The sequence below is a fragment of the Vidua chalybeata genome, chromosome 5, assembly GCF_026979565.1.
Source record: "Vidua chalybeata isolate OUT-0048 chromosome 5, bVidCha1 merged haplotype, whole genome shotgun sequence".
Classification (NCBI taxonomy): Eukaryota; Metazoa; Chordata; class Aves; order Passeriformes; family Viduidae; genus Vidua; species Vidua chalybeata.
Window position 1 is genome coordinate 16,964,198 of NC_071534.1, and position 17,297 is coordinate 16,981,494.

General features: G+C 47.5%; 6 protein-coding genes across 7 annotated transcripts; 2 read left to right on the plus strand and 4 right to left on the minus strand.

Annotated features, from left to right (window-relative positions):
- Positions 1-4,498: 4,498 nt before the first annotated feature.
- On the minus strand, positions 4,499-7,079 carry LOC128788960 (histone H2A-like). Of its 2 annotated transcripts, none has more exons than XM_053944331.1 (2): positions 6,531-7,079; positions 4,499-4,739 (listed from the first exon to the last, which is right to left on the minus strand). In XM_053944331.1, the coding sequence occupies exon 1, from the start codon at positions 7,031-7,033 to the stop codon at positions 6,644-6,646; it is 390 nt and encodes a 129-aa protein (XP_053800306.1). In that variant the 5' UTR covers positions 7,034-7,079; the 3' UTR covers positions 4,499-4,739; positions 6,531-6,643. The 2 variants fall into 2 exon arrangements, with proteins under 2 accessions (XP_053800306.1, XP_053800305.1); XM_053944330.1 differs by having other exon boundaries at positions 4,499-4,815.
- A 252-nt stretch (positions 7,080-7,331) lies between these two features.
- LOC128788983 (histone H2B 1/2/3/4/6) lies at positions 7,332-7,844 on the plus strand. Its single transcript, XM_053944354.1, has one exon. It carries the CDS (start codon positions 7,366-7,368, stop codon positions 7,744-7,746), a length of 381 nt encoding a protein of 126 aa, XP_053800329.1. The 5' UTR covers positions 7,332-7,365; the 3' UTR covers positions 7,747-7,844.
- An 8-nt stretch (positions 7,845-7,852) lies between these two features.
- LOC128788953 (histone H3) lies at positions 7,853-9,656 on the minus strand. The gene has a single exon (XM_053944322.1). The coding sequence runs from the start codon at positions 9,569-9,571 to the stop codon at positions 9,161-9,163; it is 411 nt and encodes a 136-aa protein (XP_053800297.1). The 5' UTR covers positions 9,572-9,656; the 3' UTR covers positions 7,853-9,160.
- A 1,296-nt stretch (positions 9,657-10,952) lies between these two features.
- Positions 10,953-11,477, minus strand: LOC128788973 (histone H2B 5). The gene has a single exon (XM_053944344.1). It carries the CDS (start codon positions 11,420-11,422, stop codon positions 11,042-11,044), a length of 381 nt encoding a protein of 126 aa, XP_053800319.1. The 5' UTR covers positions 11,423-11,477; the 3' UTR covers positions 10,953-11,041.
- A 92-nt stretch (positions 11,478-11,569) lies between these two features.
- LOC128788967 (histone H2A-like) lies at positions 11,570-12,943 on the plus strand. Its single transcript, XM_053944339.1, has one exon. The coding sequence runs from the start codon at positions 11,759-11,761 to the stop codon at positions 12,146-12,148; it is 390 nt and encodes a 129-aa protein (XP_053800314.1). The 5' UTR covers positions 11,570-11,758; the 3' UTR covers positions 12,149-12,943.
- Positions 12,623-13,458, minus strand: LOC128787908 (histone H1.11L-like). The gene has a single exon (XM_053942485.1). It carries the CDS (start codon positions 13,250-13,252, stop codon positions 12,623-12,625), a length of 630 nt encoding a protein of 209 aa, XP_053798460.1. The 5' UTR covers positions 13,253-13,458.
- Between the last annotated feature and the right edge of the window lie 3,839 nt (positions 13,459-17,297).

Here is a 17,297-nt window from a genome sequence, read left to right on the forward strand (position 1 = left end):
ACAGGCACCAGGTCTCTCATAAATCTGTCACCTATTACCTAATAAATGTTAATTTCAGTTTGAAGGGTTATGGGGAACTTCTCAGATTAAATTTCAGATATCCAGTGGGAAGAGGCATTCTCCAAACTCTTCTTTATCAGCCTGAAATGGTGTTTTGCTATTTCTCCAAGCGCTTTAGTGCAATCTCTGAAATACAGGTTGCTTATTCTGAGTGCCTGTATATGTCTAATACCTTAAAAGATTTATAAAACATTGTATATCCAGTCTCTAGGCTTTTTCAGGTTTTCCTGGGTCACCAGAAAAGCAGAAAGTGCTCATATTTTGACAGCTGAAGATGGTCACCAGAAAAATTGGTCAGTGGCTATTCTGTAAATTATCAGTCATGTGAAAATACCTCAGTTCAAACTACAGCTATCATGGGAAAGCCCTGCTGCCTGACTTAAAGTAGGAGCTCAGTGATGCCTTTTGGTTTCCCAGCTCATAAGTGCTCGTTTTGCTTTTCCTGTGTTTGTGTGCTCCATGTTGCACACTTCTTTAGGAGCCGTCACAGAAATTCAGAGGATTTTTTAAATAGGTTGTTTCAGTGTGTGAAATGGTTTCTCGGCCTAGGAAACTCTTCACTAAACAGAAAACAAAATGTTGCTGATTGCCTCCTTCAAATTCAAGATGAATTATAAGGCAATATTAGAGGGCTGTGATGTGAACATATCATTTGACATCACATCTGATTGTAACATAACTCTAATTTTTCTAACAGTGCTGAGAACAGTCTCTGAACTGACAAAGAGCTACTACCATGGAAATTTTGTAACTTGTTCTTGTTACTAAAGGTAAAAGTAGTAGGATTTAAAGCCAGCAAAATTAACAAATCTTAAAAATTTCATGCCACAAGAGGATGAAAATTCAAAACCACTAATGCAAATAGCGTGAGTATAAAATCACATGACAGCTTATTCTTGCATAATTCATATTCTTTACTGTTCTTTCTTATTTATTTCAGAGCAGTCCTCTTTGCATTCTTAAAGACACCCTACCCAGATGTCATCACCCAGTACTAGTAAAAGGTCATGGTGTTCAAATAGATCATCCTGGTAGAGCAGGTATTATTGCTGCAGCCACCAAACCATGATGGAATTAAGCAGATGCCCCCTGAAATAGTTTTCCTGCCCTAGGTTCCTCTTTGAAGGTGAGTTTCCAGTTCACTGAGTAAAAAGTTTTTTTATCCAGTGTGCAGAGCAGATAGAGCTGGGTGCCTCCAAAGAGGAACCCCCTACACCAGATTGCAACCCAAATTACATCTGTGCCACCCATCATCCAGTCCCCAAATCCAGTAATTTAATTCTTGGTGGTGGTCCCTTGATGTCATATTGATTTTTTTGGTCACTGGGCTGGCCTCCTTTTGAAGATATTTCATTCTTGGGATTGGTTCCTTGGTCCATCTTCATTCTGCTTCTGTCTTGCCAGTTTCAGCTTGTTCAGTGTTTGTGACACCATTTTTATGAAAAAGTTTACACTCTCATCAGCTCATGTGCCCAAGGGCTCCAACTTGCTGGTCTTCCATTGCAAAGCAAAATTATTAATCCCAACAATTCTCAATACTGAGAAGTGTTTGAACACATAATCTATAAACAGGTCCTGCATGTTGTCTTTTAATCTACCTCCATGTTTACCTTCAAAATACCTCTTAATTCACAGCATCTGAAATATGGGGAATATTTACACTTTGTAATACAACCATTTTTGTAAAAATATTTTTTTATATCAGCAATTTTTTTGTATCTCAGATGATCAGTCACATTACAGCTTAGTAAATAACCAGCAAAAAAAGAACACTGAAGAACAATAAAACCAGTGACAAAAAATGGCCCTGTTTTATTTTTAATAGATTAATAAAATTATTATCATTCCTGGAATAATGTATATCTTCTCTAGAGGACCATGCCTGCAGTAAAATTTATGTTTATTCATCATCATGTTTAAAAAAGAAAACACCTGCTCTTTTATTTCTGCCAAAGTGAAATACACCAGCTGGGCAAACAAATATTTGTATTCTCTAGTTAACTGACTGAACAGTGAATCAGAAATGAGAAATAGATGCCATACACCTGGACCAAAACCTGAAAAAATCACAGACTGTCTGTAGGAATTTTTTGCTACTTCCTGGGATTTTGTGGGTTTTTTGGAGGGTTTTTGGTGGGGTGCTTTTTTTCTTGTTTGAGTTTTTTTTAATGTTTGTTTTGTTTTTATTAATGACATAAACCAGTATCTGTTCTGAAACCTGGATTTATTTTCTTTAATGGATGCAGAATGCAATTACCTAACACCCAAGACAAGTTATTGCAATGTTAGTTTCCCAGAGGCTTTATTTCCCATTTTAAATAGAAGACATTCTATTTTAAAATAATTACAGTTGCAGGAGAATTTATTGACTGCAGCTAGGGAAAAATATTTGGTTTTACACACACCTTGATGTAATGTTTTCTGCCAGTGAAGTAAATCAGCTGAGGTTAGATGGTAAATGAAAAAAATTGAGACTTCGGGTTCCAAATAACTGGTGTAAGGGTTGTGCCATTCAGAGAACAGCACAGCTCAAGACACGAATCTCACTGGAGGAGAGGGCTGAAAGTAGATGGGAATGTAGCTGGGAACTTCTCCCTTCCCAACTCACACACCTATGAGGAAGGAAGAAGCATTACAATGAGCAGAGGCAGCTCTTTCCTCAAGGACTGGGGTCACAGAACCAGAGGTCTGTGTAGGTGGAAAGGGTGGTTTCAGTTAGATTTCTTTCATGCCTACAAAGAACCAAAATATTTGACCGTAACCCTATCAAAGTGGGTGTCTCAAAAGCATTCCTTGTCAAAAATCATAGAAGGTATTAATCAAAAAAGTTCATCCTTTCATTTTTATCATTGAAAATCTCAGAAAGCAATTATGAGCATAATTCATTTTACAACTAGAAAACAAGTAGATTTAAAAGAGTTACAGAACAGATGGGAATTTTAATCCCACATAAAACCCACAACCTTTTTGTACTTGCGCTCCTGCTTATATTTCATCTAGATATTTTTACTTGCAAAGGTCATAGGAAAATGGAAGAAATAATTCCTGAAATAAGAAGAGAGCACACAGTGTTACATCTGATGTCTGAATTTCTAATAGATGAAAGGATATTGATCTCCTTTTTTGCAGTATCAGAGCTGTGAAGAAATGCACACATCTCTGGTATGCATCCTCTTTTCTTTTTGTAGCAAATAGCAGCCACCCCAACAATAAATAGTCTGAACACTCCACATGATCAAGTTGGTTTTTTTTTGGTTTTTTTTTTTTTTTTTTTTTTTTCCCTTATGCTCTTGGGACACAGCAAGGTTAGTGCCTTCAGCCATTCCACTTAGAAAAGAGGACAAAAATTACTATAGGAATGCCATGGGCCCAATCTTTCAACACATCAAAAAACATCTTTAAGCAGAGCTGCCTTCACCTGTGCTCCAAGCATCAGCAGACTGGACCGACTGCATCACAGGCACACCCGGGTGCCTGGGCTCAGCTGAGCTGGCTCAAGAAGCCAAATTTATCTGAGTCGGTTTCTACTCTCTGCATGTGGGGCTTTTGAAATCGCTGCTAGCAGCCCCATTGGAGCAGTACAATGGTCACATTTCACAGGCGTCTGGAGCTCCTGGAGCTTTAGCCTTAACTGGTACTTAAGTGTCCTCCAAAACCTCACAGGATGTGTATGTGTTGTACTTCAGAGTTACCATAGCAGCTCACATTTCTCGGCAGGAAATGACGTGGAATAAAGAACAGGGGGAAATATCAGGAAACTGCAAAAGAGCTGGAAGTAATTGACAGCATTTATCTGAACCGAATGATGTCTACTTTTCTTCTTCACCCTACATGTTTGTTTCTTGACAAAGGTAAAGTAAAAAATACTTTAACTGGTGGCTGGGGCAAAACTGAAGAGGAAAGATCTTGTTTCTGGATTTAAAAATCCAGGGCCCTGCTCTGCCCTTCCAGGAGACCCTTTTCTTTGCCTTCTCCCCTCTGTTCCCAGGGGCCTCTTGCAGTGCAAGGTGTTGGTGGAAGCCACAGAGTAGCATAACTTGATGAACTCCTAATCCCAAAACACCCCTATTCCCACTGTGAAGTCCTGCTCCATCCCGTGTTCCCCTGCCATTCCCCTCCTCCCAGAGACGGATTACTCCTTAAATCACTGTCCCTGGCCCCCGCCCAGGGAGCAGGAAAATATCTGCTTGTCACAGCCTGACCAACAAACCCAAAGGATTTTGTTGTCGCTGGAGAAATGGTGGTTCCTGGTGGGAACCGTCCACTCTGTTACTCACCCCCCACACTCCCCCCCTCGCTGTATTTATGCAGCAACGGGGTAACTCAGCTTCAGCCGAGCTCTCCTCCGTAACGCGCCCAAATTCAACTCCTGCAATTAAATCACAAAACGCACAATAAAGGAAAAAAAACCAAAAACCAAACCAACCACAAATTCATATACGATTCCTTCGTTTTAACGCACAGCCAGCTCGTCAATCCGGGGCCACAGTGCATCCCGCCATTCCAAACTGCGCACAGAATCCTTCCCTCAAGCACGGGGCGTGGCGGGGAGGGGGGCTGGAGAGGGACGGGATGCGGCATCAGCGGGCGCCGTGGGGGCTGGTGATGCCCGGCCCGAAGATCTGTCCCGCCGGAGCTGATAAGTGCTCCCATTTTCACCTTCCTCTCCCATTCTGCTGCTGGAAAACCAAGATTCTGTCAAAAGAAATATCCGGAAGTCCATCTGTACCGACCATAGGAGGCTGCCGGTGTTCGCTGTTGGGAAATACATCTATTTGCAAAACAGCTCTGCTCACTTATCCCGGTTTTGGTAAACCACATCTATAAAGCATTTTCACAAGAGTGTCTGGCTGTACAATATGCATTCGAGGTCATGCGACCTTTCATAATTTAGACCTCATGTAGCCCTATCTTTAATTTATGGTTTTATTTCCTAAATATGTAACTCGAAACTACAACTACATAATAACCGAGCACATTCTTTAGCAGAAAAAAAATGAGAGGAATTCCTACAATAAAAGTTATTAATTATATGTCTTCTTGACTATTACTACCACACACTTAATATCAGAGAATTATTTTGTAAGGGAAAGAAACCCATAAAATTGTTCTGTTGGAAGTTTCTACAGTCTACAAACTAGAATTTGATTCTAGCCACACAACATCGAGAGTGCACACACGGTTTTTCTTAGAAGTCCTTCCCATTGTTCGCTATAATTCAATATGCAGAGGACAGTCTCATTACATGGAACAAGGTAACACAGAGGGGAGTGTAGACTTCCCCTGTGGAAGGGTTAATTTATCACTGACTCAGTTTCAGGAAAATGAAATCCAGCGAACACCAGGCCACAGATTTTAAGTCAAGTTTTTTCCTATACTGGAGGACAGAGATGGGGAACGACATGGTCATGTTAAAAACTGCTCCCGTTGCTGCGGTGCCGCGAACTGCAAGACAGAGCCTCATGAAGCCAAGAAGCTGCTGCCTTCAGCAGCCAAGAGCCTGCACGAGATGCTAAGGGAAAAATAAGCCAGGAGGAGCCCTAGTAAAGCCAGAAGGAAATCAGAAGCCGGCAGGACAGCACCAGAGAATTAAACTTTAAAGCAACAGTGTGACCTGCTGTAAGAGCAGCAGCTTTTCAAAGAATGACTCGTTTTCTCCCCAAAACAATTTGACGGCTCGAAACTCCACATACCACAGGGAGAAGAGGGCGTGGATCCAGTGATCAGTGCCAGAAAAACGAAATTAAAAGCGATTGTGCTCTTTCCAGTGTAGTGCAGTGAGCACCACCGTAGTGGCACATCACGTCGGACCGCTCTTTGGGAACGCTGGCAACTCCTCCCTGTGGAATGAGGCAACTCTTCTCTGCCTGAAACCTTTCCCTAGTGTTCTACAATTCTGCCAAGGAAAGCCGGCGAGACTCTTTCACACATGAGTGCTAAAAGGCAGCAAAAGTGGATCAGTCAGGAGCCGGAGGCTAAGAATATCCCTCCTGTTGAAAAACAATTTGTTCAAGTCACTGCCAGGACTGCGCAATACTATTCAGGGCTTTTTTTTTTTGTCTACAAGTTTTGCTTCCCTTCCCACTCCCCTTTCTCTGAAACATGAAGGTACAATAGAGATTAGCTCCTAGTTAGTACTCTTAAAGGAAACAATCCAGAGTGCTAAAATTTTATTGATGTCATGTAATCGCGCAGAACAGAGCACTTAGAGCAAACACGGAGCTGGCTGGCCAGGACACATGATATTTACGCCATGATAAACCCCCTACTTCCCACTGTTAACACATTAAAAATATTAAAACGTTAGCCAATTAAAAAATTCTAAAAAGCCATAAAAACCGAAAATTCTGCCTGGTTGATAAAAACATAGATTCTCTAAGAAAAAAGAAACCAGCATCAAGAAAACCTACGTACAGGAAGACTGAAGCGAAGAAGAGCATAATTAAAAACTTGAAGAAAAGACAACTTACGTGATCCTGTTTCTTTCCACCAGATAACCAAAACTGCAGTGACTCAACCCTTTATGAGGAATGTGGGTGGCTCTGAAAAGAGCCTTTGTTTAAAGATAAACCTCACAAAGCATTTACTTGGTTTTAGCCTTGTGGCTATCGGTCTTCTTGGGCAGCAGCACGGCCTGGATGTTGGGCAGCACGCCGCCCTGCGCGATGGTCACCTTGCCCAGCAGCTTGTTGAGCTCCTCGTCGTTGCGGATGGCGAGCTGCAGGTGGCGGGGGATGATGCGCGTCTTCTTGTTGTCGCGGGCCGCGTTGCCCGCCAGCTCCAGGATCTCGGCCGTCAGGTACTCCAGCACGGCCGCCAGGTACACGGGCGCGCCGGCGCCCACGCGCTCCGCGTAGTTGCCCTTGCGCAGCAGCCGGTGCACGCGGCCCACGGGGAACTGCAGCCCGGCCCGCGACGAGCGCGACTTGGCCTTGGCGCGCGCCTTGCCGCCCTGCTTCCCGCGCCCGGACATCGCAGCGACTCAGCAGCAGCAGCGACCGCAACAAACCCGGAAAAACCGAGCGAACTCCGAGGCCGGCTCATCGCCTGCCTTATATACAAGTCGGGCGGATCGGCAGCGCCTCTTGTGATTGGCTGCTAGAGAGGACTCGTTCCACAGCCAATGGAAAAGCGAATCGAGATCTGGCCAATAGCGAACCCCGGCGCCGTGCTCGGAGCTGAAGGCGAGCCAATAGCGACGCGGCGATGTCGGCGGCAGCGGTATAAAGGCGGCTGCCGAAGCAGTGCCGCAGCTGTGAGCTGTTGGTCGCTGCGTTTGCGGGTGAGGGAGCTGCGGTCGCTGCGATGCCCGAGCCGGCCAAGTCCGCCCCCGCGCCCAAGAAGGGCTCCAAGAAGGCGGTGACCAAGACGCAGAAGAAGGGCGACAAGAAGCGCAAGAAGAGCCGCAAGGAGAGCTACTCCATCTACGTGTACAAGGTGCTGAAGCAGGTGCACCCCGACACGGGCATCTCGTCCAAGGCCATGGGCATCATGAACTCCTTCGTCAACGACATCTTCGAGCGCATCGCGGGCGAGGCGTCGCGCCTGGCGCACTACAACAAGCGCTCCACCATCACGTCGCGGGAGATCCAGACGGCCGTGCGCCTGCTGCTGCCCGGCGAGCTGGCCAAGCACGCCGTGTCCGAGGGCACCAAGGCTGTCACCAAGTACACCAGCTCCAAGTAGGCGGTTTCTGCTTCCTTTATCCGGTATTTTCAACCCAAAGGCTCTTTTAAGAGCCACCCACTTTATCAACAAAAGAGCTTTAGTCTCTTTGCGTGCGTCTGTTTCATAGCATATACTCTGAATAGTTTTGTAATTAATGTTTAGCCCCGAATAACGAAAATTACTTTATATAGTTCAGTAATACAAACATAAACCGTATTTAGACCCTATTTGTGTCTTTCAGGCTTGCAACTTGTTTTCCCTACTGAGCCCAGATATTTAGTGACAAGCCTTTATATTATCTGTTATGCATGAGTTTCTTCAACTCTCGGGTAGTTAAAGGGCAGCTCTCCTGTGCCGTCCATCTGTGTGCTGTTCGCCAAAGTCCTTTCTGAAAGGTGAAAATAAAAATGGTTAAAATGCTCTTCCCCCCCGGCCTCTGGTTTCAGCCGTGGTCTCTTCCCTCGTATCCATACCACAGACAATTACCGTATATTTCAAAGGTGTCTTCAAGAATTCATTAATTTATTGGGAATTATAGGGAAATATTTTTTTTTTAGCACTACACTTAACTTGTCTTTCCGATCTGAAAAATAAAATTGGTTTAAAACAAATACCTCAAAATATTACTTAAGCACTTATTAATTAGGTTTATTATTGTAAGATTCCAAATAATTGCTTGATAACGGATTCAGAGCTAAATAACATTCATATTAAGTTATTTCTTAGTACCTGCTGCCCTCTTATGGGTGTTTTTGAATTTTCTGACATTTTTAGTTTCACAGAATCGGTTGAAGACCTCAGATTCAGATACACAGGAAAAACTGCAAATACTGATGAAAAACTGGTTCCGAGGGACACTATTCAAGTGGCACTTGAAAAATGTAGAACTTAAAAACACAGGACTTACTAGACGGAAAAGTAAATAATGGGTACGAAATGAAAGGCAGAAAATTCTTCAAATGAAATAATTGGCAGCTCTTAAAAGCTCAATCTCTGCCTGACTAGAGAATGAAGGCAGCCCCATTGACCCAAAGGCTTAGTTTAAGAGCCGCTACATGCATAATAAAAGGGCTCAAAACTGCTTTGAAAACTAAAACTAAAACCGATGCAATCAAAAAACCTATCTGGCTCCAGAACAGGTAAAACATTCTCGGGGCTCATTAGAAATTTAACAATCGAATCCTAAAATATTGAGTTTTAGCGGCTTGTTCTGTGTATCATGAAACAGCTGTTACAAAAGTCCAAAATTCTTTACGTAAAGACACCTCCCAGACCATGAAACTTCGTCCCTCACGCAACTACTAAAACCGCGTTTGTTTCAAGATAGCGCAACAGCTCTTTTAATTGTGCATGTAGTGGCTCTTAAAAGAGCCTTTGGGTCTGCGTGGGTTGCCTGAATGGCCGGCCAGCAAGGGCTGCAGCAGTTCGGAACTCAGGCGCGCTCGCCGCGGATGCGGCGGGCCAGCTGGATGTCCTTGGGCATGATGGTGACGCGTTTGGCGTGGATGGCACACAGGTTGGTGTCCTCGAAGAGCCCCACCAGGTAGGCCTCGCTGGCCTCCTGCAGCGCCATGACGGCCGAGCTCTGGAAGCGCAGGTCGGTCTTGAAGTCCTGCGCGATCTCGCGCACCAGGCGCTGGAAGGGCAGCTTGCGGATCAGCAGCTCCGTGGACTTCTGGTAGCGCCGGATCTCGCGCAGCGCCACCGTGCCGGGCCGGTAGCGGTGCGGCTTCTTGACGCCGCCCGTGGCCGGCGCGCTCTTGCGGGCAGCCTTGGTGGCCAGCTGCTTGCGGGGCGCCTTGCCGCCCGTCGACTTCCGCGCCGTCTGCTTCGTGCGCGCCATGGCCCAGCACCAGCACACAGCCGCTCGCGCGCACCACACCACAGCGCTCGCCAATCCAGCGGCTCCGCCGCGCCGCTATTTATAGCCCCGCGCTCGCGCCCGCGCGACACCGGCCGCCTGCCATTGGACGCTTCTCGGGAGCCCGGGAAAAGACCCCGCCTCCGGGGCGGGAAACGCGCCCTGGCCTCTCCCCGCCCCCGCCCCCTTCCAACAGCGGCTCGCAAGGCACAGGAGGGGCGACCCCGGCCCCGGCCCCGGCCCCGGCAGCGCAGGCGAGCCGTGCGGTACGGTGTCGCTGCCCGAGCCTCGGGCTCGCCCTGTTTTTTCCAAAGCCGCTCCGCTCGCATTCATTCCCGGCCTCGGGACCGCTGGCTAGAGCTGCCGCCGGCAGCCGCCTCCTTCCCCGAGGGCTCGCGGTTTCTTCCCGCTCAGTAGCCGCCTTCGGTTCAGGGCCGCGGCAGAAAGGCTGAAGGCGCAGGCGGCAGCCGACTTCCCTGGCCCCGCCGAGCTCTCCCGGCTGCCGCCCCGGCCCGCTGGAAGCGCCGCGTCCCTTGCCGGGAGCGCGTCCCGGGGAAGCGCGCGCTCGGGGCTGCGAGCCGCGAGCGCCGCCAATCAGCGCCGTGTCGGGAGGGGCGGGAGGCGGCCGGGCCCGCCCGCGGGGAGGCTCCGCGCAGTCCTCACTCAGGTCGGACCGAGCGCGGCAGCGGCGCGGCCCCGGTTCTGCCCGCCCGCCTCCAGCCCCGTCCGCGGCTCGGCGGCGGCGTGTACGGGGCGAGGGGAAACGGCCGTGGAGAGAGAGGGGCGGACGAAAGCCGGGAAAAAGCTACGCCGGGGAGCCGTGCCTGGTGCTACCTGTGCGGGGACTGAGCAGGTCGGGGCGAGAACGCGTTCCGCTTTGCTTTCCCTTGTAACCCGCGACAACGCACATTGCAGGGCCGGGGAGTGGGCATCCACCTTGAAGTCCGTTTTCTAAATCAAAAGAAGAAGAAACAAGAGCACCAGGTGGTATGAAAACACCTGTGCTATCAAGGCTCCCGGTTTACACCCTCTTCCTTTACCGTAGGTCAGCAGAGGAAATACCATGTACCAGGCGTCGGGAATGTGCTTGGGCTGTTTTAATTGGGACACCTCCGACAGCATTTATTTGTCTAAACCGCCGCCCCTACAGCGTACATACACTAAAACAGACTCCTAGGGCTTTTTAAGGGAATTATGAACGTCCTCGGACCCGTTGAATCGGATGCAGTACATAGCGTAAGTTTACTGCAAACACTGCCAATCCTGCTTCCCTTACAATATATGACACTTTTACACCGCAACTGCGCATTACCCTCAGCACACCTCCGTTAAAAAAAAAAAATCAGAACGGGTAGGAACTCGCCACAGGATCAGCTCTTTTAACTGAGAAGGTGGGTGGCTCTTAAAAGAGCCTTTGGGTTAAAAATATCGGACAAAGGACGCAGAAACCGCCTACTTGGAGCTGGTGTACTTGGTGACAGCCTTGGTGCCCTCGGACACGGCGTGCTTGGCCAGCTCGCCGGGCAGCAGCAGGCGCACGGCCGTCTGGATCTCCCGCGACGTGATGGTGGAGCGCTTGTTGTAGTGCGCCAGGCGCGACGCCTCGCCCGCGATGCGCTCGAAGATGTCGTTGACGAAGGAGTTCATGATGCCCATGGCCTTGGACGAGATGCCCGTGTCGGGGTGCACCTGCTTCAGCACCTTGTACACGTAGATGGAGTAGCTCTCCTTACGGCTCTTGCGGCGTTTCTTGTCACCTTTTTTCTGCGTCTTAGTGACAGCTTTCTTGGAGCCCTTCTTGGGCGCGGGGGCGGACTTGGCCGGCTCGGGCATGGTACCGAAACCTCTAACTGCAGCTGCACCAACGATCGCCCAGACAGAGAACGAACGAGCTGTCCTACTGTGGGCCCGTATTTATAGGGCGGTTATGCAAATTAGGGTTTCACTCAGCCTAAGCTATTATTGGCTGAGACAAGTTTTTGCAGGGACAGCTCTACACCCTTCATCGCCATTGGTCAGATCTGGATCCGCGTACCTATTGGCTGTTTTAGGCACATCCTTGTCTTAGCCAATCGAAAGTCGCGCCTTCCGCCGAAGAGGTATATAAGGCCGAGCTCGGAACTTGAATTTATCATCGTCAGTTTTTGACTGCATTTTCCTGTTGTAGTCATGTCCGGGCGCGGGAAGCAGGGCGGCAAGGCGCGCGCCAAGGCCAAGTCGCGCTCGTCGCGGGCCGGGCTGCAGTTCCCCGTGGGCCGCGTGCACCGGCTGCTGCGCAAGGGCAACTACGCGGAGCGCGTGGGCGCCGGCGCGCCCGTGTACCTGGCGGCCGTGCTGGAATACCTGACGGCCGAGATCCTGGAGCTGGCGGGCAACGCGGCCCGCGACAACAAGAAGACGCGCATCATCCCCCGCCACCTGCAGCTCGCCATCCGCAACGACGAGGAGCTCAACAAGCTGCTGGGCAAGGTGACCATCGCGCAGGGCGGCGTGCTGCCCAACATCCAGGCCGTGCTGCTGCCCAAGAAGACCGACAGCCACAAGGCTAAAACCAAGTAAGCGCCGAAGAATAAAGGCTGCGAAGTTTAACCCAGAGAAACCCAAAGGCTCTTTTAAGAGCCACCTACAAACTCCGAGAAAGAGCTTGAATTTCATTACGATGGCGACAGGCCATGGGAGGTTTTGAAGCGCTTGTCTCGGGTATTGTAATTGTCAGTGCCTGACGCAATTCCGTGCACACAGCACCAGCCCTACGCTGTCTTACTTCGCTCAGGGGCGGGGCTGACAGCAGTCCCAGGAAGCGGGTCAGCCCTTCAGCAACCAATCCCTGCGCCTTGTAGGCAGTTTGAAAGCTACCAAGGCGCTGCTACCTTCCCCCTACCAATTCAAGTGCCCCTCGAGCTGTTCCTGGACTCAAACAGCACATTCACCAGCAGACTGCTGTTCCCCCTCGCCCCTCCCCAAACCGGCGGCAGCTACAGCATTTCAGCCTGGTTGCGACAATGTTGATGGCTCTTAAAAGAGCCATTGGATTTAAGTGCGAAACAAGACTATTTCCATATGGGGCTTACTTCTTGGGCGCTGCCTTTTTGCCTTAGCCGCTTTCGGCTTGGCTACCTTGGGCTTCACCGGCTTCACCTTAGCCGGGCTCTTCGTTGCTGCCACCCCTTTCTTGGACCTGACAGCCTTTGTCACCTTGGGACTCTTGGCTGCTTTCTTGGCTGCAGGCTTAACTTTCTTGGAGCTTTTCTTTGCTGTCACTGCCTTCTTGGCAGCGCTGGCGGGCTTCTTAGCCGCCAGCTTCTTGGGCTCGATTACTGTATATTTTTTCTTCTTAAGAGCCTTTTCTTTCACTTCCCCGGGTTTCTTGTTGAGACGGAAGGAGCCGGAGGCGCCGGTGCCCTTGGTCTGCACCAGGGTGCCCTTGCTGACGAGGCTCTTGAGCCCCAGCTTGATGCGGCTGTTGTTCTTCTCCACATCGTAGCCGCCGGCGGCCAGCGCCTTCTTGAGCGCGGCGAGGGAGAGCCCCTTGCGCTCCTTGGAGGCGGACACGGCCTTGGTGATCAGCTCGGTGACGCTGGGCCCCGCGGGCTTGCGGGCTTTGGAGCCGCTCGCCGCCTTCTTCGGCTTCTTGGCGGCGGCCGCCGGGGTGGTCTCGGACATTGCGGTGTAACGGGGAGCACCGGGCAGGGGCGGCCCCGCGGCGCCCCCGTTTATTGCAGCGCGGCGGGCGCTGTTTGGCCCTGCCCGCCCCGCCCCGCCCCGCCGCCGCCCGGTGCCCCGCGCTCCGTCTTGTGTTTCTTCAGGTGAAATAGAATATTTTTTTTTCTATTTTATCTGTCACGAAATCGTCCTTTTTCTACATCTGTAAGGCCGCGGGAGCGGCTGTTTTTCGCCTGTTGATGTCTTGTCGCGAAAAGAGTTGGATTTGAGTAGCTAGGGGACAAGAAATCCCGAGTCCTGCCAGCAAACGGACCTCGAGAATGCGAAAGTTTTGGTTTTCTTCGTAAATTAGAAATTCTACTTTAAAGTGAATGTGAGTCAGAAAACTCAGTATTAATCTTCAGAGGGTCCTTTTTACATTAGATAAGAAAGCAAACAGTTAGAATCTCATTCTTTAAAATAAAACGATTTCAAAGAGAGTGAGGTAGCACAAAGCGGTGCTGCCACTTCTCCTACCGAGGTTTATACCTCTGGCTACTGTGAAACACTCAGGTATATTTTTTTCCTTTACTTCCAAACATAAAATTTCCGGATGTTCCACACTTCTATGCATGAAGTATGAGACAGCATATACTTTATCCCCCTCAGAATGGGCTACCCGCTTTGAAACATTTTCCTGTCGTTCACTTAGTGAAAGGCTCTGCAATATCAGTGGAATAATTTGGGACCTGAACACCAAAGATTAAAAAGATTGTGTTAGACCACAGAGCTTCATGTAAGTCTCTGGTGCACAGAAACAGATCACACTCTAAATGAAGCACACAGTGCTAAACCTGTAAAATTCGTTCATGTGATTCATTAACATGGATGGAAAAAAAATGGACAGATCTTGAGTCTGCAAGAGATGTCAGAGCACCATTCATATTTTGATCTGAAGCTGGAAAGAAAAAACACAATTTTTGCTCACTGCTCTTTTTCCATGTTACAGATCATGTCACAGCAGTTTCTGTACATAAAAGCTTTGGCTGCAGCATGAAGTGAGGCAAAGCTCTTTATGCATGTTGTGGTGACTACCCCATTAGCATGCATATATTCTTACCAGCTACAACTCTGGGTATAGTTTTGTGTCTCTGTCAGGAGTTCCTGATTCATTTACCTTGAAATTTAATGGCCCATCAATGGTTTAGCAGGGTCAGATTGCTGCATTTATTTATACCTCATGTAAACAAACTGCACTTGAATAGTTTAGGTATGATGCTGACCAGTTATGATTAACTTCCCTTTTTCAACAAAATGAAAAATCTGTGAGTGGAAAAATACCACCTCACTTCTCTATTTCATTCCACCAAAGAACAGTAAAATGAACCTCTTGAAGATTTTGGAAGACTGTTCATCTTCAATTAATTCACAAAGTCTGATTAAAAAAAACCCTCTTATAGGCACTTTGACATTTTCTTGCATAATTATGGTAAAAGACTTTAGGAAATAAATGTATTTTTCTTGTATTTATATTTTCTTTCTAACTCCTTCTGGCCATCGAGGTCCCCTAGCTGAGGAATTATGATGTTATGATGAGGAAGAGAGTGCCAATAAGATAGCAAATTCAGCAAATCTGGATTTGGGCTTTCAAATCATGTTTGAAGTGGGATGGCTTATAGACTAAGGTTCTCTGGAAATTTTACAAAGGCAAGAAAACTTGACTGTATGACATTTACTCCACGTAGTAGTAGGGGGCATAAAGAATTGAATAGTGAAATTGTTGACATCCCCTAAAGTTTCCTGCAATCAGGTGGATGACTGCATGTCTGCTCTGTCCCATCTAGGTCTGGTAGAATCCTTGATGTCCTTTAAAAACTAAATGTGTCACAGTGCCTAAGCGGGTTTTTGTACTCACCAACTCTGCAATCACCTATGCCAATACTTGTGTTGGGACAGAAGCCTTTCTACCTCCCCCATTCTCTGCAAATCTTATTTTACAAGAGTAATAATGCATCACAATAGCACACTTCCCTCCAACTTGTAATGTAATATTCCCAAGACTGTTTTCATTTACTCACACAGCTGGCACACAGCTGTATGCCTAACTCCTGTATAGTGGTGCCAACCATGACAACAACCATCTCCAGAGGAAAAGCTTCTCAGTACGTACCACAGCAACACTGTGACACATTGTGGTAGTCCTCATCTCACTCCACTTTTGTCTCCACCATTCTCTATAAAATGTTAAATTGAGCAACTTGAGGCTAAATTTTGTAATTATTTTAGGGGTGCCTACTTATTTGATTTTCCTCTTCTTTTTTTATCCCATTATTCCCTTTCCTTATTTTTACAAAGATTATATAATCTCATGAACATTTTATATACAAGCAGTCAAGTCATTTTTACTAGGGGAAGGATGCAGAAGTATAAGAGAATAATCAAGACCTTCAAGGAGATAGGAATACAGCATAATCTCACAGAGTAGTAAATATACAAAGACTGTGGTTCACGGTTCACCCTCCTCTCCCAAAAGCTGCTGTTTCTTGTGTGATTAGCAGCACAAAAACCTGAAATTATGCACCAGAGATCATTGCTCTAGCCATGGTCAAACTTAGTTAAGATATGTGTAGTTGTACATATTTCCCTGCAATGCAGACATAAAAAAGAACAGATAGGAAGGATCCTTAGCGAGAGAGATCCCACTTATTATGCATTTAATCCCTCCCTCTTATGTATTTACCATCACAATTCCAGCCAGCTTTGCTACCTCACTTTAGAAGAGGTGAAATCAAGAACAACAGGATCTCAATGGTATTCCAGGCTGTCGGTCTCTGCATGCACTGTCAGTATGGACAGAGATCTCTGGTAGAGTAGTAAGAAACTGCCTGCAAATCCTACAGAACAATTTATTTTTTGCAGGTGCTATCAATGTGAGCCAGCTTGCACTGCAAGAGAGCAGATCTGAAAGCCCCTTAGAGCACTTCCCAGACAGCATGGAAAGTATAGATTATTATAACCAGTAACAAATGCCCGTTAACTTGCAAAAATATACAGGAATCCAAACCAAACTTCGTGCCTGATAGCCAACTAAAAAAATTGCAACATCAGGATAGCTTTCCAATTATTGCATGTCCCTTTTGTGATATTTGGCTCTAGGGAACAAAGCCAAGTGGCCACCTAGATGGCAATAGAAGTCCTAGAAAGAAGATCTTACAAAGGTTCAGTGTTCAGCTGTTTGTACTCATACTGAGGATAATTCTTCTTTCTCCTATTTCTCTCCTTCCTTATGACTTTTCCACATGAACACCTAACTGCACTGCATTTCATATTACCATGACTTTCCCAAACATGTGAAGCTCATCTCTGTTTCGGAGATAGGAGAACTGAGAGTCATTCACAATTCTTAAAAATACAGTTGCTCAGATCCTCCAATTTTAGTCTGATTCACATTTTCTACCCTTCTCTTGCTGAGGTATTAATTCTCAACATTTCCTGTCAGCAGAAAAAAGGTTCAGAGATGATTCATCTAATTTCATAAAGAAAAAAAAAAAAAAAAAAAAAAAAAAAACCAACAAAACCAAAAACCTGTTCAAAATGCAATGAATTTGTCTGCTCATTTATTTTAAATTTTAATTTGCCACAAACTTCAGCTCCCTGCCATACACACACACAGGCAAGGCCAAAAAGTCAGCTGCAGGTGGGATCAGGATCAGGCCCGGAGAGGGGCTCTGGGCTTAGCCCCAGCTGTGGGCATTGGATGCTCCCTGGGGCAGTGGGACCATGGCCAGGCAGGGCTGTGGGGAACTTGAGACTGGCCCTATTTCTGTGTTGCTGGGATAGGGGCTGATGGTTCTGGGGGGCTGGAATGGGCTCCTAGGACCAGAACAAGGTTGAGGGAGCCCCAGGAAATGCTGGGCAGGGATGGCAGGGCTGGTGGTGCCCTGACAGTACCACTCCTTGGCGAAGCAGGGACTGTAAAAGACTCTCAAAGCTACTGGTTCAGCAGCTCTCTAGATCCAGACAACAGGGAGCACTTTTGGCCAAGTTGCATGCATATGTTTGATTA